Consider the following 22,306-nt stretch of genomic DNA (forward strand, 5'->3'; position numbering starts at 1 on the left):
TCTGAGTGAACCACAGCATCTGGGATGCACACTTGGATTGTTCCACCCAGAAGGGAACTCAGTGCTGGGAATTCACTCTTGAATTTCTCTGAATTTCACGTTCAGGAGCAAGAATAGAACATTCTTGATTTATTTTGTGCTTTCCTTTTGATGTGTGATAGATATTCAGATGACAATTCAGGTAATATGACCCATGCCTCTGAGTTTTCTCCCCTAAACTCAGTCTTATTTCCTTGTTTTATTTTTATAACAATAATTCTTTTCTTTTATACAGGAAATTTTGAGAGGCATTTGGGTCACTTGATTTCAAGATAACCTAACAGAAAGGTCCTTGTTTAGCTGAAATATTTGCTCATTTGAGCCACTTCATTTTCATGAGCCTAAATTTCCCAAGTATCAACTTCCCACATCATGACTTGCAGACGTTCTAGGAAGCCTACAGCCAAAGCACAGGGTGGAATATTTAGAAAAGAATATAAAAGAAAAATAAAATAAATCAGCTTTTATTGTACTTATGCTTTCAAAAAGCCAGAGATATGCAGCATACTATATTTTGATGCTAACGTGCTGCTTTGAGGGGGAAAACATGAAATTATTAATGATGTTAATATAAGTTATCTGGATGTCATATTGTATTTTGGTATTTTGGTTCAAAATCAAAATTATAGCCATCACAATAGTTAAATATATCAGAGGAACATTCACTTGCAAAGCTATATAATGATAAATGTTTTTATTTCTTTTTGTAACTGGCTAGTGGTGATTTTGTGGATCCTTTCTCTTAAGATTAGGATTTCAGTCACATTCTGGTCTCCTCTAGAGGTCGGTTCATGAAGTCTTGAATAGCCTGGTGCAAAGGAAGCCATTTTTTGATGGACATTTTCAGAGCTGTAATCCAGCTGTGGAAGTAATAGTACAGGACAATTCATTAAAAAATTGTTCTCTAGGGACATGAAATGTTACAAAGTCTTTTGATTTATTTTACAGCTGTTTCTCTTGGATATTTACTTTGAAATTAATATAGTAACCAGGATCCTCATGTTTTGGATTGAACAAAAAGGTAAAACACCAGAAGAGAAATATGCAGTGATAACTATGAAGTAAAGTTAATATAAATAACCCGGCCAGAAGAGCGTATACCAAAGCTACGGGCCTTTTAAAATCATTACTAGTATTTTACTGTTTCTCTCTAAAGTTTGGTTGATCAAATGTACAGTGATCAAACATTGCTGTTAGGGCCAAAGAGTCCTTCGTTACGTTGTGGAAGCCAATGCAAACTCTAGTTAAATCTCCCCTCTCATCTTCTCCATTCCTTTCATTTTCTTGGATAATGTATTATAAAATTTGCCCATATAATGTTTATTCTAAGAGTGGTTAATAGGCATTATTTTTTAAAAAATGGTTTGAGTCAGATAGCTTATGCAGTGGGAGTTAAGGGGAGTCAGCCAGGATTCCTTTTAGCAGTATGTCTCGGAAACACTGAATTAATATACTCTCAGATTCTCTGAGATTGATAGAAATCTCTGAATATGATTTCTATCATTTCCTAGACTTATTTTACTACTTTTTGCGAGTGGGCTATCTTTTGGAACCAGAGTCCCCAAAACCATACTTAGACTGTCGCCCTTCTACTTTGAAATATTTCTTTAATGACTTAATATTGCTTCCTCTTGATAGTATCCACTCATGGATTTGGCAGTGAGATCTAACTATTTAACTTTCTCTCTTCAAGAAGCTGTAAATTTTATCAGCTGGGAGTTAACTTTGTTTCATTGGCCCTTCTTCTAATATGCCTGCTAAAGCTCGCCTTCAAAGGACAATCTTAATCTGCCACCAGATTATACAGCACAAGTCTGAGGAAGATCTTGGGAAATATCTAGCAATTCTCTAGTCATTGTTCTCCCATCTAGCCCTTGCTTAGGGGTTAGTGGGACAGGAAGGTTACATAATGGGGGAAGGCCTAAGAAGGTCCTTTTTCCCTTTTCCAAATGGTTACTTGCTGGAGATTCCTAAAATTCTACTTTGGGAGTTTTATCTCTTTGGGTTGAAACAATGAATCTTGTTCTTCCAAATGGCCCTGAAAGCTTTCCCCCGTCCTTTGTTGTAATAAGTCACTATAAACTTCTTGATTAGATCCCTTTTATCCAGACAGCTGGAAGACAGTGTCTGGATGGTCACCATCAGTTGAGGGTAGGAATGGGAGACAGTGAACACGAGTGTCTAGGGGCTTGCAGTTAGGTCAGGCAGACTTGGGTGACGAAGGAAGGTCCTCCAAGTGCCTGCTCTGCTTCTTGGTTTTGTCTCTGTTAGCTTTCCTGCTGGTTTTTTTCAGCATCATTATGAAACAAGTGCCCGTTTGTGCATACCAAGTTGGATACTGAACGTATCCGTTTAGATGGATAAGTCCTATGCCCTTCAACTACTTATAACAAAACTGAACATCTGACCAGATGGACATATCAATAAGAGTTAAGTGAAATGTGGTGAAACAGCCAATTTGTGAATTGAAAAATTAATATTTTATTTAATAATAAATTAATATTTACAGGTTATAGTGTTAGTGAATTTTTTATATTGAAGCCTGAGTTAGCTTGGGGGGAACTATGGACTCCTTTTTCATTAAAAAAATTACTTCTAGAAGAATCATCTTCTGTATATTGAAAGAAAAAAATCCTGAGGAATATTAACTATAGGAACAATGCAAAGAAAGGGGAATATTTAGTAGAAGAAGTTGAGCTGAGGTTGGAAAATGAATACAAAGGTTTTCTTAGAAAGCTCTTGTCAGGACCGACAAAGAAGAAATACACAGACTTGACTTACCGTTGATTTTCTGTCTTATTTTCTGCACAGAAATAGAAAGTCTTAAATTCTTCTGATGGAGGCTTGAGTTCAATTACTGATTGGTTGACACTAAGGGTCTGCTCATTCACCCTGTATCCTTGTAGATAAAGGCCACCTACAGAGGGTGAAAGGACAAAGCAAGTGAGGAGAATAAAGAAAGAGTAAAGTGGAGAAAAATTCTGACACGGTGTCAAGAAAATTTTGTCTCCAAATGAAACTCTAGTTCAGGTGTCTCATTTAACAGATGAAGAAACGAGACTCCAAAAAATATATCATTTAAGGTTATCCATTAATTATTAATGGCAAGACGGGAACAAAGTTTGGATTTCCTGTTCTTTTCATTTTTACGGTCTTTTCATTACATGTTCAATATTTAGCTTCGTGTTACTGTGGGCCTAACGTAGCTTTTTTTTCAGTGTGTTCCTGAAGGACACATTTTGAAATACATATCTTGGTATCGAAGATTGACACCTACAAAATTACATTAGAGGAAAAATTAAATAGTATCTGCTTGGACAGAACCATTAAGGCATTCTGAGGAGTAACGAAGATTGCCAGAGGTTTCTATGACCAACATAGATTCTCACCTTTGTGCAAATGCAAAGCACTTCTAAAATATGAACGCACAGGGTGATATGAGGGAACCAACTTGAATTAAAATGAGAATAAATGACCGGTTTTACAAGATAATTTCTTTCCCGTGGTCCTTTGACTCTATCTTAGCAGTTATATATTGCTTGGCCAGAATTTTGTTTACATTATTTAGGAGTTGGGGTTGGAGGGGGAAGACATCAGTCTAGGAGAAGGTGCTGAAAAGTCAAAACACTTGAGCTTTGTTTATGGTGTCTTGATGTTCTGCCTGAATCTCATGCAGATACTCTAGGTCATATCATTAATAGCAATGATTAGATTTTAATTCTCTTTCTCGTGATTGCTAACTCTTGTTCTCACTCCCCAAACCCCACCACTCCAGAAGCCACTTTAGTGAGCTATGGTCTGTGCTTGCTCAGTAGTGGCCGATTCTTTGCAACTCCATGGACTGTAGCCCACCTGGCTCCTCTCTTGTCCATGTAATTTTCCAGGCAAGAATACTGGAGTGGGTTGCCCTTTCCTCCTGTAAGGGATCTTTCTGACCCAGGGATCCAACCAGTGTCTCCTGCATTGGCAGGCAGATTCTTTACCACTGAGCCATCTGAGAAGCCTGCTTCGTGTACTATACTAACAAAGAAAATGCCAAAATGCAACTTGGACTTCTGCTACACTACAGGGTAAACATTCTATGCTGGTATAAGGAACCGTGAAAGGAAAATTTGACTCATTTTTGGTTTTCTTTTGGCTACACGTGATACCAACATACACTGTCATAAAGTCACACATTTTTCTTTTTTAAACAGAATGTGTGGCTTTTGGACTTTGAAATTGTTTACTTTATAGAGGGGGTTTAGATGCAATGTTAAAGTCTTTTAAAATTTTTATTTTAAGAGTCCATTTTAGAACTAACCTCTAGGAAAGCATTCATTTCAGAAATGGCTAGTTTTTTCTTTTAGTAGGACCCAGTCTATCAGTGTTTACCGAACTCAGAGAATGACTTCTTTCTTTGAGCTAGATAGACATAAAACTTTACTGAGATATTATTTACACACCACAATATTTGTCTATTGAAAGTGTACAGTCACTGACTTTTAGTTTGTTTATGAAGTTGTGCAACCATCACCATAACCTAATCTTGGAACATTGAGTTACCGCCCCAAAAAGAAACTCCATACCCATGCTCACTCCCCATCTGTTTCCCCACGCTAACCCTAGGCAATCCTAACTGACTTCCTGTCTCTATAGATTTCTTTTTCCTGAGACACTTAATATAAATGGAGTTATACAGCATGTGACCTTTTGTGACTGGCTTATTTCACTTGGCCAGTTTTCAAGGCTCACTCATGTTGTATCATATATTGTACTCCATTTCTTTTTGTTGTTAAATGATATTTCATTGTGGGGATACACAGCATTTTATTTATCCATTTGTTACTTTGGACATTTGAGCTTTCCTCCATTTTTTAGCTATTATGAATAATATTGTTAGGAATATCCATGTGTGCGTTTTTCCATAGATGTGTTTGGGGATATATACTAGATGTAGAATAAGCAATCTGTTAGATATTTCAGGACTATAGGAAACCTAAGGAGATATCTGAGGGTTATTTTGCTGTTTTAATTCTCTGCTCCAAACAGAAGCACATGGCATTTTTATTATGTACTGGTTTTACCTTCTTCCTGCTTATATTTCCTTTTCTCATATGTCTGAGCAGATAAGAATACCTTCCTCCATCCCTATCCGTTCTGAGAATAAACAGACAGCCATGTCCAAAGGTGTCTGCTACAAACAGGAAAGTTTCTGACCCCTTTGCTAACCAGTTATAGGGTAGGAATGATCAGCATAAAAGTCATCCAGTTATAACCGCATTGCCCCATTTTAAGTGACCTCATTGGGCTGGTCATGATCATTCATTGGGTGGCAGCAATAAATAACAAGCTAACACAATGTTTGCACAGAGATTTCTCATAAGAATTATATATTTGTTGCAATAATGTAAAATATATCTGAGAAGTGCATATAGACCTTGATGTGATTTATTTAACGATAATGGGATGGGGAGGGAGGGGCAGGATGGCGAACACATGTACACCCATGGCTGATTCATGTGAATGTATGGCAAAAACCACCACAATATTGTAAAGTAATTAGCGTCCAATTAAAACAAATTAAAAATAAAAACAATAATAGTTAACAGTCACAATTTGTTCCAGCTCTTGCTAGAGAGAGATAAAAAGAAAAAAAAATCATGTGTACAGTGAATGACAAGGGACTTCAGGTCTAGGAAGAGGCATTTGACTAAAAGGCTTCTGGAATTATCACAGTGGTTTTTCAGCATTAGCAGGCATACGCCAGCCAGTCATACATATTGTTAAAGTACTAGCAGTTTCCTTAACGGTGAGAAAAGACCTCAGGAATCTAACTGACTGGGGCTATTTTCCCAACTCCCAAGATATACATCTGAGGCATATTTAGCTGAAAGTAAAATGTGGGACTAGGGCACCCCAGGTGGCTCAGTGATAAAGAATCCATATGCCAATTCAGGAAACATGAGTTCGACCCCTGGGTCAGGAAGATCCCCTGGAGCAGGAAAAGGCAACCCACTCCAGTATTCTTAACTGGGAAATATAAGGACAGAGGAGCCTGGTGGGCTACAGCCCATGGGGTCGCAAAAGAGTTGGACACGATTTAGCAACTAAATGACAAAAACTGTGGGACTAGCATCTAACAGGGTTAGAAACTCCGTGGAAAACCTGTTAGACGCTAGGGTTGACAGCATGGCTCTCAAGGCTTCTCTTTCCCCTCACTTCACTGTTATCTCCTCCCTGTCTCCTCTTTTTTGTCCTCTGTATTCTCTTAGCATCTCAAGTGACTGTCACAAGGACTAAGTCATGCCCCCAACACTACTTGCGTGCATGTTGTCACTTCATCGTGTCCAATTCTTTGTGACCCTATGGACTGTAGCCCGCCAGCCTCCTCTGTCCATGGGATTCTCCAGGCAAGAATCCTGGAATGGATTGCCATGCACTCCTGCAGGGGATCTTCCCGATCCAGGGATCAAACTCACATCTCCTGCGTTGCAGGCGGATTCTTTACCACCAAGTCACCAGGGAAGCCCCCTGGCCCCAACACTATGGATACCTTCAGAAAGAAGAAATATCATATGAAGTCTTCCAGATTAGCTAATGAAGAACATAAATCAATGGAATAAATAAATAATAAAATAAATGAAATAAAACAGTAAAGTAACTGAGAGGCTACAGCCAGGGGACAATGTTATTAAGACTTAGCCTTCTTACAAAGAAGGCATATTAAAAAGGCATATTATCATGCTTATTCATGATAGAAAGTAAAGAACCTTCCTTGAATACTCTGTTTCTAAGATTCTGAACACAGAAATTGACCATTTAAACAGGCATGTATGCAGAGAGTTTCTGTACGTTAGTATTTTTCCAAACTTTTTGGGCTGTGATCTAAAGATGTAATAAATATAGACCTCTACATGTTTTAATGCAATTAAACCAAAAGTTTGTGAAACATTGAGATGTACCATGATATTTTCTATTATATTAAATTTTATTGTTTTTTAGAATTGTTTAGGGCTTCCCTGGTGACTCAGACAGAAAAGAGTCCACCTGCAATGCAGGAGACCCAGGTTTGATCCCTGGGTTGGGAAGATCCCCTGGAGAAGGCAATGGCAACCCACTCCAGTGTTCTTGCCTGGAGAATCCCATGGACAGAGGAGTCTGGCGGGCTACAGTCCATGGAGTTGCAAAGACTCAGACATGACAGAGCAACTTTCACTTTGATGTCATTGTGTTTTAAATACTGGTCACAACTTACTACATTGATTGAGTGACTCAGTAATCACGCATGCAGGATCAAAGCCTGCATTTTGATAAATACTGCTATAAATGGTAATCAAGGCCTGCTTCAAGGTTATGACCTTCAGAGGGCTGGGGAACTAGGAATCAAACCAGGGTAAGAGGTGCAAGAGCCAAGTGGAGCTTGAAAAATAAAGGTAAAGACGGAATCATAGATCAGACCAGCACAAAGTCATTTCTTTAGTGGCATCTAAAAGAAAATGAGCATTAGAACTCTGTGTAATCTTTATTAATATAATAAAAATTTATACTCCATGCATATAAAATGACTAAGCTAAACTAAACATTTTAGTGCATGTGGTGTTCATGGTACAATGTGGTTTCAGCCATTCTCAATAAATTCCTTTGCTGGCCTCCTAACTCCTGTGGTTACTGTGCTAAACAGTTGGACTGGGTGGATCCTGTCCATCAGGATCAGTGCGCTAATGCTCAGAGTGCAGCATTACTGACGGAGTGCGAGGACTACTTTTAGAAGACTAATTTCCATCAGGGAGTGCTACGCAGAGCATTTAAGCACAGGAGTTAGGTAGCGTTTGTTCGCAGTTTGTCTCTGTCACTGAATAGCTGGTTGACCAAAGGCACGTCAACTTCTCCAAGCCCTAGTTTCTTACTTGCAATGGGCCAACAGCCGTGGATGTCTTGCAAATATTAGTTTTAGATAATAGACGTAGAGAGCTTATTCAAGTTCTGGACACATAGGAAACATTCAAACATAAAATCCACTTGAGCAGTATGATCCAGTCCTCTGGGGGGAAGAAAATGTGGTTTGCCAGGGCAGTGACTTTTTGTGAGCAGTGGAGAGGGGCATATTTATTTTGGGAATCTCCCACTGGAAATTTGGATTCACCTGAATCCTATCTCAAGTTTCATTGGGTGGGACCACTGGCTGTGAGCCTCAGGTCATGATCGCAGTCAGGATGTACAGGAAGATGGAAAAGGACTCTTAGAAAAAGGATATAAACTTCAATTTAAAGTTCAAGTCTAGGGAAGGGTAAACTACTTCGGAAAAAGAAGGGTAAGCAGCGGATTAACCTTGGGAGAGCTTCCAGCTGGACCCAGCAGCTGTCAGGGTGGGAGTGGGCAGGGTGGGGGGAGTTGGTAGCCATAAAGTACTTCTCCCGGAACAAGGTGCATGCTCAGGCATTTTTTATTCCAGGAAGAGTAGAGTCATTAAAGACCCGAAATCACAGGCCTCTGTTTTATAACCTGGCCTAGATACAAAATTTCTGTTGGGATTTCTGTAAGGAGCATTATTTCATATGTGAAATAATTTGGGCTAGAAATTAAGGATGGGATATTCGAGAAGTAAGGCTGGGAAAGAATGAATGGCTTTGGATTAAATATTTTTATTAGTCACACATGAAATAGTTTCAAGAGAAAAAACTTAAAAATAGGTAGAAATTGGTTGTTTTCTTCCAGCTGAAAAGAGTATGATATGGCCCAAAGCCCAGGCATCTGGTGGCCTGAGTGCTGGTTTTTGCCTTTGAATCATCTTTACAATCTTGTCTGTCCTGCTGTTGAATGAGGGGATGGTTCTTCATGGGAATAATGGCCAACTGAGTCCCTTTGGTGGTTTATTTGTTTATTCATTAAGCATACGTAAAATAGAGTCATCTCTGAGTGCATAATCCCTTAGAAGAGATAAAATGGCCAACTAGAGATAAAATACAAAATAGAGAGTGATAAGTGTTGCAAGATAGGTGAGCACAGAAGCCCAGGAAATGGAGATGCTTTGTTTGCTTAGGACCATCTGGGATTGTTGTCTAGCAGAGATGGCCAGTGTTTGAATACACGTTTGGAAGACAGGTAGTATCTGGACAATGTATGTTGGGGAATCAGTAGGTAGAGAATATTTCAGGGTAAGGAACTAACACAAGCAAAGACATGGGGTCAGAAAAATGTCCAAGAGGTGGGGTACGCTCAGCAGGTAGAAGGTGACCGTGTCTGGGGAGAATGCAGGGTGTTTTAACACAGGAGTGGAAGAGAAAGCCAGAAAGAAGGGGTTGGGGACAAAGTGCAAGGCCATAGAGGGCTCTGGCTGCAACCAAGGTTCTGGAAAGATGTGGGAAATAATAAGAGTGAAATACAAGGAAACTTTTCACATTTCACTCTTTGCTTTTTCTTTTGTTGCTGTAACTTAGGCTCCCTTGAGCTCATGCTTAGTCGTGTCTGACTCTTTGTGACCCCATGGACTGCAACCCACCAGGCTTTTCCATCCATGGGGTTTTCCAGGCAAGAGTACTGGAGTGGGGTGCCATTTTCTACTCCAGGGGATCTTCCCAACCCAGGGATTGAACCCGCGTCTCTTGTGTCTCCCGCATTGGCAGGCAGATTCTTTACCACTGTCCCTCCTGGGAAGCCTGTAACTTAGGCTACCTGGGTTCGAATTTTGTCTTCACCATTTACTAGCTGAGGGAACATGGGCAAATGATTTAACCTTGCTAAGTATCAGTTTCCAAACTTGTAGGTGGGATAATAACTTATTTATAGGATTGTCATAGAAATTAAATGAAATAATAAGTAAAAACACTTATTAGAGTGGTGAGTACAAAACCTGTACTCACTTTTACTGTTATTATTTTTAGGCCGTTTATTAGTAGCCGTTTTCCAGCTGTCCAACGAGGATTCTTCTGAATAGGGCCTTCTCTGACCTTTCAGGATAAGGGCTATCATTCCCATTTCAAACTCTTGGAATCAGTTAACAGTCTCTGGGCCCCAGGGGTTTGGAAGCCCTTGGTTAACATGGAGTAATATGAGCGATCAAACCTAAACATTCACTTTGTATCTATGGAAACAATCTCTTGAAAGTGAACTTCATTGATTTGCTGATTAAAATGGTTCAGACTTTTGCAGTGATATTTTATAATGAAAGCTCCAGTCGATGACTACTTCAGAGGCTTGGTTTGTTTGCCTTTATTCTCATCCTGGTACCAGGTGCTTGGAGCCATGAATTTGGGTCTCATAGGAACAGTCTGTCTTGTAAATGCTTAGGCATGCCGGCTACTTCCTAATAGTTGGTTAATATTCTGGGTCATGTTTTAATACTGTCAAAGTGAAAGAGTACGTTAGTAAAGATTTATTGTTCATCCTGAGCGATGAGAAAAGGACCACAGAGTGAGGCTCAGTTTGTACCTCTTTACCCTTCCAAGAAGGGGACATCGTCACCCACTTGGCATGACTTTCTAGCTTAATTAAACAGAGGCATTTATGCTAAAAATGGAGGGGAGGGGGGAAGGAAATTAAATGACCAAGATTCTGGATCTTCACTACTCATCATTATTTAGGGATTATTCATTTGCGAAAAAAGTCCAACTGCAAATAAAACACCAGTAATCTTTTTGTCAAAAATTTTAAGAAGATAAATAATCTTTCTTATCATGAATAATTATTTTACTGCTAAGTTGTATTGTTTACATATTCATTTTGTATGTATGGCTTGTAATATATTAAAAGTGAAAGTGAAAGTTGCTCAGTCGTGTCTGACTCTTTGTGACCCCATGGACTATAGTCCATGGAATTCTCCAGGCCAGAATACTGGAGTGGGTAGCATTTTACTTCTCCAGGGGATGCTCCCAACCCAGGGACTGAACCCAGGTCTCCCGCATTGCAGGCAGATTCTTTACCAGCTGGAGCCACAAGGGCAGCCCAATATATTACAATGTATAATATTAATATATATATAATTTAATGAATATATATACATTTTATATAGAAAGAGCTTTTTGTATAGAGTACTTTATATAGAGAGCGTAAATAACTCTAATGGCAATGACTTCATTTAATCTTCCAATGTGTGCTGTGTACTGTGCTAAGTTGCTTCAGCCATGTCTGACTCTGTGTGACCCCATGGACTGTAGCCCACCAGGCTCCTCAGTCCACGGGATGCTCCAGGCAAGAGTACTGGAGTAGGTTGCCATTTCCTTCTCCAGGGGTTCTTCCTGACCCAGAGACTGAACCCACATCTCTTAAGTCTCCTTCAATGGCAGGTGGGTTCTTTACCTCTAGCGCCACCTGGGAAGCTTCCTCTTCACCACAGTCCCGTGAAACAGATCGCTGCTTCCATTTTATAAATGAGGAAACTAAGTTTCAGGAACTTGAGTAACTTATTCAGGGAAAATTGATAATCGATGCTCTTTTTATTACTCACTTGTCTCAGATTAGGAATACTATCAGAAAAGAGTAGAGTCACTACACAAGAAAACTACTGGCATTGATTCTGAATGCCATAAAAACATGAAGGGACTTATTTTTCACTTTTCCAGGCAGTGAGAGCATGCGGTTAGGGGTTCAGGGAGCGTCCCTAGTAGCTCAGTTGGTAAAGAATCCACCTGCAATGCAGGAGAACCCGGTTCGATTCCTGTGTTGGGAAGTTCCCCTGGAGAAGGGGTAGGCTACCCACTCCAGTATTCTTGGGCTTCCCTGGTGGCTCAGACAGTAAAGAACCTGCCTGCCATGTGGGAGACATGGGTTTAATCCCTGGGTTGGGAAGATCCCCCGGGGGAGGGTATGGCAGCCCACTCCAGTGTTCTGGCCTGGAGAATCCCGTGGACAGAGGAGCCTGGTGGGCTACAGTCCATAGGGTGGCAAAGAGTCAGACACGACTGAGTGACTAAGCCCAGCACAGCACAGGGGTTCAGGCTCTGCAGTTACATTGCCTGTGTTCAGATCTCAGCTTTATTGCTTACTACACGTGATCTTGTCGAGTTGTGTAGACTTTCCAGCCAATTTTTCTATCTGTAAAATGAGAATAAGAATAGTACCCTTTCTCCAGAAGATAAATGTGAACTAATTTACACAGCATAAAGTTTGGTAAAAGCTCTGTGAGGCTGAGGCGGCTTTACTGTCACGACTGTAAAAGTTGACTCCGTACCTGAGGCCTGGGTGGAGCGAATGCTGGCATAGAAGTACAAGCAGCCGTCCTTCAGGATGCAGTAGTGCTGCATCCACACGTCTGTGCTCCCGTCCAGCCGGTGCAGAAGGCCCAGGCACTCTGGGTTCTTGATAGCCAGGGGCGGGAGGCTACTGTTGTGCAGGGTAACGTCTTCCCAGACATGGTTCTGCAGGGGTGGCACCAAAGAATCACCTGAGGGGCCATCCTGCCCCAGCAATCCCTGCCTCCCGGAGCCAGTGACATCAGCACCAAGACCGACTTCAGAGAAGCCCCTGTGCTAAGCGGTCCCATTGCTAAGGCAATCTGCACATCTGAGAAATGAGCCAGACAATCTGAACCTATCCAGTGGCCACAGAGAACTTTCCCTTTTCATGTCCGTAGGTATCCCCTTTCTTTGGCTTCTATTCTATCGTGAGGAGATTAAAAGAATATCGGTGAGGTATAGAAAGAAAAATGGGGATCTCAGCAAAGACTATTGTTTAAAGGTCCATCTCTAAGTGCTGGCCCCAGAGAGCTATTTTACTTACCAGTGGGATGTCCTTCTAGCCCTGTTCCTGGTATGTCCACCGTGACTAATTGCAGGCCCTGGTTCATGATTTACGTTATCTAGCACTCCTATTTGGAGAGGGCAATGGCACCCCACTCCAGTACTCTTGCCTGGAAAACCCCATGGACGGGGAGCCTGGTGGGCTGCAGTCCATGGGGTCGCACAGAGTCGGACACGACTGAAGTGACTTAGCAGCAGCAGCAGCAGCCTCCTGTTTGTGCCAAGGAATAAGGGAAATGCCCCAGGCCAGATCAGGCCCGAGGCTCACATGGTCAGTGGTGGGGAAGGCCCACGATAAATCAGGATCCCCTGCCCTGGAGAGGTGGACGTCCACAGGCCTGAGCCAGTGGCAGGCTCTTCCTGGGAACTTGACCTGAGGCTGGGGGTGTGATGCTTCATCCCTTTATCAGAACAGCTTGCTGGGAGCTAGCTGGGTTCTTTCATTTGGTTTCATTTTTGTTCTTTAGTTTTAACCAGGCAGTGCAGAAGATTTCAGAATGCAGAGCTGGCAGAATTGTTTGCTGTGAATTGGGAGCCTGCTGGGAGTTTGGGTATTTCCTTTTCACTCTGCTGCAGACACTCCAAGTGCATTAGCAGAATAGATCCCTCTTGAAAGTACCGAGGCTCGTTACAGTGATGCATCAGAGAGATGCGCGAGTGTACTGAGTGTTGTGTTTCAGGTAAAATGAAACACAAGTCCTGCTGTTTGTCATCTGATGATAATGCTGGTGATTATTTTGAAAGGACAGATACAGGGCACAGGGTAGTACATTAAGCTCAGACCACCCAAATTTTCTGGAATATACAAAAACCAAAATACGTAGAGAAGATAATTGATAGTAAATACCTTTTTCTTCTGCTTCCTTTTGTGAGGAAATGAGCATATTTAAATGAAATGTGTGACCTTGTTAGAAATTGTATCTATGGCACAGAAGTGAAACAATTGAATATGGAAGCAGTTTCTTTGCTCTTGACCAGGTCCTAGCTCAAAAAGAAGAGTATCAAATGCCTTGGGGGCTGAAGTGATGACTCACATGTTGGTGTTACGAAGTTATCTATCAGTTTGTGTGTCAAGCCTAAATTAAAAATTCTATTACTTCAAGGCCAGGAATCATGAATAGGCAGGAACAATGAAAGCTGACCTAATACGTCTTCAGAATAAGGATAGGAATATAAAGCACTACATTTCTAAACATAAGACACGTTTCCCAATAAGCTGCTTGGCCAAGAGCACTGTCCCAAGCTACCCCTGCGCCCTTGTTCTCAGAGACTGAGAAGAAAAGCATAGGAGTGGTCTTGCCTCATGGGAATCCACTCAACTGTTTTGTATCAAACAGCAATTCCACCCTGGTTGGGACTACCCGCCGAGCTCACCGAGAGGAACAGCATCCAAACCCTGAAAACCAAAAGAACAAGCACCTCCATAAAACCTGAGCGGGAAGTCCTATTGACCGGAAATCCCCTTTCCCAGCGTTTAGGGTGGATCTGAGACGTTCTGGGCTGGACTGTGGGATGCCCAACTGGAGAATTCCCCCTCAGGGAAGAGCGGAGTGAAGGCATAGATGGATGGCAAGGACTCCTTACCTGGTGGACAGGGTGGGCTGCTTTGTCCATTGCTTCCAGCCACCTGAAAGAGAGATGAGAGGTGCTTTTCTCAGGGAACGTGCTAAGTGTACTCCAGAGGGCCTTGTTTTCTCCCTGGACAGAAGAGTCCTGAGACTCACATATGTTTCGTGACTCTAAATTCATGGTTGAAGAGAGGCATATTCTTACAAAACTGGTGTTACTAGGTGCCAAAATCCCACACCTACCAGGCATATTTAAGATAAATTATTCTCATCCTTCTCCTTTGCTATAATTAGTGCTTAAGGGAAAATGTATTCACTATTTTACTACAGTACGTGAATTTAACACCAGCAGGCCTGATAACAACTGTAAAGCCCTATTAGTCAATGGAAAGACTGGTAAATGGCCACTGCCCTATCCACCTGCCAAGTGTTCCTTAGACCGAGTGACCACTGTTAGTGCTCTGGTGTCTCTACTAGAGGACTGAACTTTCTTCATCTTGTCTCCTTAGCCAGATAGGTATCAGCCTATCTATTCCACCCTATCTTGCCAATCTTTTTCAAGCTTCTTTTAAACCCTGTAACTTCCAATCAAAGTGTACTGCAAGCTTGATATAATCCCTCTGCCCATCCCTGCTCCATTTCCTCTTGTGTGTGTGTATCTGATGCTATACCATACCACTCATACACTCCTTGCTCATCCCCACGTCCAGAAATTTTCCTTCCCCACCCTAGATTCCTGTGCCACTTTGTCTTCCCCTATCTCACTACTCAATTTCTGTTTTGCAATAAAAATACTAGGATAAATGTCCTATCTTCTTGGTGCAGAGCTTTTTTTGAAGGCAAAAATTGATGCTTCATCATTCTAACAGTTCTTAGAGATTTAAAAACAGCGTCTTGGACATATTAGCTACCCAATAAATATCTTCCCCATGAATTGAAATACAATTACGTTGCTGTCCTCATGTTTCCCTGTTTGTCCTTTAAAGAAAAATATGCATTTCAGCACACACTGTTCCACAAACAGAGACAGTATATCCTTTGCCTAAAAGGTTTCAGACCTAGGCTGTCTTTACAAATGGAGTCCAAATTCTCATAAAGAGATATGACATCCTTCTAAACACTGTTGACCCATTTTTCAGCCATTGACTCCCTCACCCCATTCCATGCCACCCCTCCCCGTAAAGTAGCAGTACATAGACCACAGTTCTGAGCTGACTCACTGGATTGACCCATGATCTCCACTTCCACAGGGCCACACTGAATAATGACCATAAGCTGTTGAATGCTTAGAGCTCGTGGGCCACCCTCTTAGAATGCCTTCACATTTTGGCCCTCAAACTGGGTGATATGCTTACAAATTGTCAACTGTGTTAGTTCCCCCAGGAACTTATATTGTGATGATGATGATGATGAATTTTGCTCATTTCTCTGTTAAATTGTAACCCTACTTTTAATACATTATTTCTATTCCTCTGACTAACCGTCCAATTAGCTTAAATATATGAATCTTGTAACTTCTGGGGAAGCCAGATGTGACCTGCGGCAGTATGAGCTGTTTTAGAAAACTTAGAGAACTAAGGTAATTAAGTTAGATGATATATCTATTTTTTTTGAGATTCCGTTAGGAAAAAAACTGGCAGAAATATGAAAAACTCAACTTGTCATACACAAGAAAAATATAGTTTATTGACTTGTGCTGTGAGTTTTCTGTTCCCTTTCCTGTTTCCAACCCCAAGGCTCTGTCAGGTTGCTGTTGAAGATGCATTCCCCCACTCCGAGTGAAACTAGTAAGATAAAAGAATAATCAATTACCTTTTGAATTCTTGGTTTGAAGTTGCGCAGAGGCAAAAAGTTCTATTTCCAGACTGAGGCACACAGTTAAACACAAATGGTTTTCCCAAGCTGCTATCAATGCCAACTTCTGCACCTTCTAATTTTATTACCTCTAGAGGCGAGCATTTTCCTTCATCCTGTAATTGATAAGGAAGAGGTTCAGCGCGGGCACTGCAGCTAAGCAGATAAGGGAGAAAATGAGAGTGGAAAGGAGGACTAAAGTTATTTTTCTGAATTGATTGTTCTGAAATGAAAATAAAACCAAAATGAGCTTTTGTAGATTATGCTGTCTGTGATATATTACATCAAACTCCAAATTTCCCATATCCTTTTTGAATCGCCTCTATTAATATGCATTTCATTTATGCCAACTTGGGAGAGTATCATTAATCATTCATATCTATTTTTCCCCATCAGAAAAAAGAATATAAAAAGAAATTGATATTACAAAATATATGTATTTGGTAGTATCTAGTTAGTGTCTATACTTAGCCTATATTCCATACTTATTGTGTGTTATGCCCTCTTCTAATATCTTTACATCTATTAATTTATTAATAGATTTATTGTCACAAATGCTCATCATTACTTTTATCTTTTTTTTTTTTTTTTTAGCAAGTCAGGAAACTTGCAAAGTTTAGAGAGAACTTGCAGCATAGAGTGAATAAAGAATACTTTTCTAAAAATAACAGTAGTTTGAAACTTGTATGCAAAACTGAAATCAGTTTATAGGTAAATATTTTGCTATTTGTATTTATTTTACAATTATATGTCAAAATATTGTCTGTGTCAAATTTCCTTTGAGTCTGTTTGCAATCAATTGCTACCCTTACCCTTCCAATCACAGGCAGTCACAGATCTGTTTTCCATCTATACAAACTTGTCATTTCTAGACATTTTACACAAGTAGAATCATATCCTCTACATCTTCTTTCTCTTAGTGTGATGTTCTCAAGTTGCATCCACGTTGCAGTTCTCAGTAATATGTCATTCTTTTTTATTTCTAGACATGTTACACAAGTAGAATCATATCCTCTACGGTCTTCTTTCTCTTAGTGTGATGTTCTCAAGTTGCATCCACGCTGCAGTTCTCAGTAGGATGTCATTCTTTTTTATTGCTGAGCTATATTCTACTTTACGGATATGCCTCATTTAGTATATCCATTCACGAGGTGATGGGAAGTCTTCTTTCCAGTTTTGGGCTAATTCAAATAATGCTGCTATGAAAACTTGTGTGCAGGTCTTTGGGCATATGCTTTCATTCTCTTTGGTAGATTACTAAGAGGGACACTGCTGAGCCATATGCTAATTTTATCTTTAACTTTTTCCAAAGTGGCTGTACCGTTTTACACTCCTACCAGAAGTGTATGAATGTTCCAGGTTTTCCATACCCTCACCAATAGCCTGTACTGCTTGTCTATTTGATAACAGGCATCCTACTGAGTGTATAGTGGTATTTCCTAGTGGTTTTAACTTGCATATTACTAATGATTGTTGATGCAGAACACCAACTAGCCCAAAGGTTCTTAACCAATTTTAGGTGACGACTTCCTTTTGAGATGCTGATGAAAACTCAACACCTCTCCACAAACCAAAATACGTAAATGTGTAGATGTGAATTTATACACACATGCGAAAAATTTCTTGCAACTCACAGCGGGTAGATGCAAAGATATTCTCCAACTAAAAGTAATATCTCTTATTTGTATGGCACTTTAGTTTATAAAACATTTTCATTTACCCTGTCTTTTTTATTCTTCACAACTACTCTGTAAAGCAGGAAGCTAATGTTATCCCCATTTACTAGAAGAAGAAATAGAGTTTCAATGAGATGTCCTAAGGTTATATAGAAACAGAATTTAAGCACTGGTTTTCTGGCTACGTTTTCCACACTGTATCTTTCACACATCTGGCTTTTTGGGCCATGGCTCTTAGAGTTAGCAGTTGAAAGCTGCAATATTTATGTTTTAGGAGACAGAATATTTCCTAAAGCCATGAGCTTTCCTGGAATACAGACAGAGATCTAAAATTTTGCTCTGTTTTAGTAAGTAGAAAGAAAGTAGCACATCTTATAACAATTGTATATGGCCAAGAATATGACATTAGAAACCAGGAGAATATATGTTCATTTGCTTTAATCAGGGTAAAGAATTTGCATGCCTATAAAGAGCAGCTAATTATTTATATTATTTTCCCAGGAGCATCTTAAACTACAGAGAGAAATGGGGAAACATCAATAAAGCCTGGAGATTTTATTCTATTAGTAAGTGACAGATGTGCTTGTTTGCTAAGAGCAAATACTCAGTGGGGCTGCTTCCCTTTGGACCCATTAGGCAGATTAGATGATACGACACGTTTGGCTCTTGGTATCAGCACTCTTAGTTAACGCTGAACTACCAGTGCTCTCCTCCATCCCTTGCTGTGGGGCAAGGCAAAAGAATACACTCCTGCGGCATATGACACATGGAGAAGGCAATGGCATCCCACTCCAGTACTCTTGCCTGGAAAATCCCATGGATGGAGGAGCCTGGTAGGCTGCAGTCCATGGGGTCGCTAAGAGTCGGACACAACTGAGCGACTTCACTTTCTTTTCACTTTCATGCATTGCAGAAGGAAATGGCAACCCACTCCAGTGTTCTTGCCTGGAGAATCCCAGGGACAGGGGAGCCTGGTGGGCTGCTGTCTCTGGGGTCGTACAGAGTCAGACACGACTGAAGCGACTTAGCAGCAGCAGCAGCATATGACACACAACCAAGAAAAGCACCGGAAGTCACTTTGCCTCTACTCAGGCTGCATCTGTGTCAGGAGAATGAGTGATTGGTGAATGGAGTAGATTTAAAATAAGGGCTGGTCTCTTGCACTGACGGTGGGAACGTGAATTGACACAGCCACTATGGAGAACAACATGAAAATTCCTTAAAAAAAACTGGGAATAAAACTACCATATGACCCAGCGATACCACTGCTGGGGATATATATACCCTGAGAAAACCACAACTGAAAAAGGCACATGCACCCCAGTGTTCATTTCAGCACTGTTTACGATAGCCAGGACATGGAAGCAACCTAGATGCCCATGACAGATGAATGGATAAAATAGTTGTGGTATATATATACAATGGAATATTACTCAGCCATAAAAAGGAATGCATTCGAGTCAATGCTGAAGAGGTAGATGAACCTAGAGCCTACATACAGAATGAAGTCAGTCAGAAAAACAAATAGCGCCCATTAACACATATATATGGAATCTAGGAAAAATGGCACTGCCCTACGTGCAGGGCAGGAATAGAGACACAGACGTAGAGAATGGACTGTGGCCACGGCAGGGGAAGGAGAGGGTGGGATGAATTGAGAGAGCAGCATTTAAGTGTCTGCATTGCCACATGTGGGATTTGCTGGCGGCACAGTCACAACTGAGCAACTGAGTCCGCACGCACGGGAGGGAGGCTAAAAGAGGAGGGGATATATGTACGGTTGTGGCTGATTCGCGCTGTCGTGCGGCAGAAAGCAACACAACATTGAATAGCAATGATCCTCCAATTAAAAACTTTTAAAAAATCATTTTAAATGAGGGCTGCTATCTCTTACTATCCATCATGGCCCAGATTCCATTTTTACTAATCTAAGCTGCCGCCTCCTTGCCCTTGAGCACGAGCCTGCTGTAGGCCTGGGAGCAGCTGCAATAGAAGCGTGGACACAGAGCCGGTGTAGCAGGCGTGGGTGCCCTTGCAGCTCTGCATATTCATCTTACTCTTTCCTCTGGATTTCCCCAAACACCTTAAATTCCACTCTCATGGAGGTTCAAGGGTTGGAATGGAGTCTTCATTCAGTCTAATCCTAATTCTGCTTAGACTGTGGTTCCCCAATCCAATGATTTCTAGAGATAAAGAACAGCTGAAATCTCTCTTCTGTCTTATTGCCATGCCTGGGGTTTTTAACTCCTCCCTTAAGCAAAACTCAATCCTTCAGTTTGGCAATAATTCTTAAATAGGTTCAGTCTGATTCCCTCCTGGCTGCCAAAAGTTTCCCTTAAACCAGGACTAGAAACAATGAAGATTTCTTAAAGACTTTGGCTTTCCCGTAACTTTATATTCTCTTTTCCAAGGCATGGAAAGGCTCTAGCTCCGTTTTTCTATTCCTGAGCCAAAGCATGAAGCAGAGATCTAGCTACTTCCTGTGTGCAGGACTGATTAAAATAGCAGGGACGCTGAAGGGATTTACCAACAAAATTGTTTAGCGAGGTCCAGAAGCTATCTACTGAGAAGAAAAGAACTTGGACTGTTTATGCCATATGGCCTTAGATAATGCTGACATTATCTATCTTGGAAATAAGATTTCTACAGCAATAATCCCAAAGGTCAGACTGCTCAGAGAAGGGAAATAGTAAAAAATAATAATGATAAAAACCCAACCCAGAATGAATCCACTTCTAAATTTAATTATTTCTATAAAGAAAAATATAGACAAGGACATTTGTGTCTGTCTGCAACTTGGGCTCTCTGGTAAAATTGCCTGCAGGTGTTTTGGGTTATTTGTGTTCCTCAGAATTTTGGTTTGAACACTTTAGAAACTTTTTATTCTTGTTGCTAGGCCTCTTTATCTAAGAGGAGAGAAAAGGCTGGGACGTTATACCAACGTGGCTCATTTTATCTGAAGGCACAGCCATGAAAACCCACAAACTGAGGAGGAGGGGAAAAGGCATCTTTAACCATGAAAAAGAGTTGATCCTCAGTGGGTAAAACAGACCCAAGATGAATTTAGAGGGAAAGAAAGTATATCCTAAAGCAATGTACCACGTGAAAGGGTGCATGAAATACACACTTCAGGTACTGTATTTAAAGCTAGCAAACTGAAGCAAAATTGAACAAGGAGTGTCTCTCCTTATTAATGATTCTGAGAGAACTTTATCTCTAGGCAGCATTTTGGAGGGAACCCTGCCCACTGGTGACTGAAGCCATCACTCTGCGATAGCTATAAGATAATGATCTCTGTTCATATACTACCTAATAGGATGAGGAGAGCAGCAAAGCCTGCCAAGGCGAGAAGGAAAGATACGAGTACTTTCGCTTTAGTGACCTTTGCTATCTTTGTCCTGTGAGTAAATAGAGGTCTTCACTCTATTTAAGGACTCAAACCCCTCACTACACAACTCAAGATGGTTACATAGATGAAAAGTGTTAGTTGCTTAGTCGTGTCTGACTCTTTGTGACCCCATAGACTGTAGCCCACCAAGTTTCTCTGTCCATGGAATTTCCCAGGAAAGAATACTAGAATGGGTTTCTATTTCCTTCTTCAGGGGATCTTCCCGGTGCAGGGATTGAACCACATTTCCTACATTGCAGGCAGATTCTTTACCACTGAGCCACAGGGGAAGCCCTATTATATAGATACATGTATGCATATATTCAGACAAGGCAATGGCACCCCACTCCAGTACTCTTGCCTGGAAAATCCCATGGATGGAGGAGCCTGGTAGGCTGCAGTCCATGGGGTTGGTAAGAGTTGGACGAAACTGAGCGACTTCACTTTCACTTTTCACTTTCCTGCATTGGAGAAGGAAATGGCAACCCACTCCAGTGTTCTTGCCTGGAGAATCCCAGGGATGGGGGAGCCTGGTGGGCTGCCATGTATGGGGTCGCACAGAGTCAGACACGACTGAAGCGACTTAGCAGCAGCAGCAGCAGCAGCATGCATATATTGTCGTTGTTGATGTGTCGCTGAGTCACGTCCAATTCTTTGTGACCCCAAGTCATGTCCAACTCTTTGTGACTCCATGGACTGCAGCACTCCAGGCTTCCCTGTCCTTCTCTATCTCCCAGAGTTTGCTTAGACTCATGTCCATTGAGTCGATGATGCCATCCTACCAGCTCATCCTCTGTCACCTCCTTCTCCCTCTGCCCACAGTCTTTCCCAGAATCAGGGTCTTTTCCAGTGAGTTGGCTCTTCATATCAGGTGGTCAAAGTACTGGTTTCAGCTTCAGCATCAGCTCTTCCAATGAATATTCAGGGTTGATTTCCTATAGGATTGGATGGTTTGATCTCCTTGCTGTTCAAGGAACTCTCAAAAGTACTCTCTCACACCACAATTCAAAAGCATCAGTTCTTAAGCTCAGACTTTTTTTATGGTCCAACTCTCACATTTGCATA

At 41.1% G+C, this 22,306-nt stretch overlaps 1 protein-coding gene across 1 annotated transcript; it reads right to left on the reverse strand.

Annotated features, from left to right (window-relative positions):
• Positions 1-718: 718 nt before the first annotated feature.
• LOC133252166 (uncharacterized) lies at positions 719-19,905 on the reverse strand. Its single transcript, XM_061424863.1, has 6 exons — positions 19,778-19,905; positions 16,136-16,333; positions 14,340-14,382; positions 12,188-12,374; positions 2,821-2,956; positions 719-899 (listed from the first exon to the last, which is right to left on the reverse strand). The coding sequence occupies exons 1-6, from the start codon at positions 19,903-19,905 to the stop codon at positions 800-802; spliced, it is 792 nt and encodes a 263-aa protein (XP_061280847.1). The 3' UTR covers positions 719-799.
• Between the last annotated feature and the right edge of the window lie 2,401 nt (positions 19,906-22,306).

This window comes from Bos javanicus, chromosome 7 (assembly GCF_032452875.1).
Source record: "Bos javanicus breed banteng chromosome 7, ARS-OSU_banteng_1.0, whole genome shotgun sequence".
NCBI lineage: Eukaryota > Metazoa > Chordata > Mammalia > Artiodactyla > Bovidae > Bos > Bos javanicus.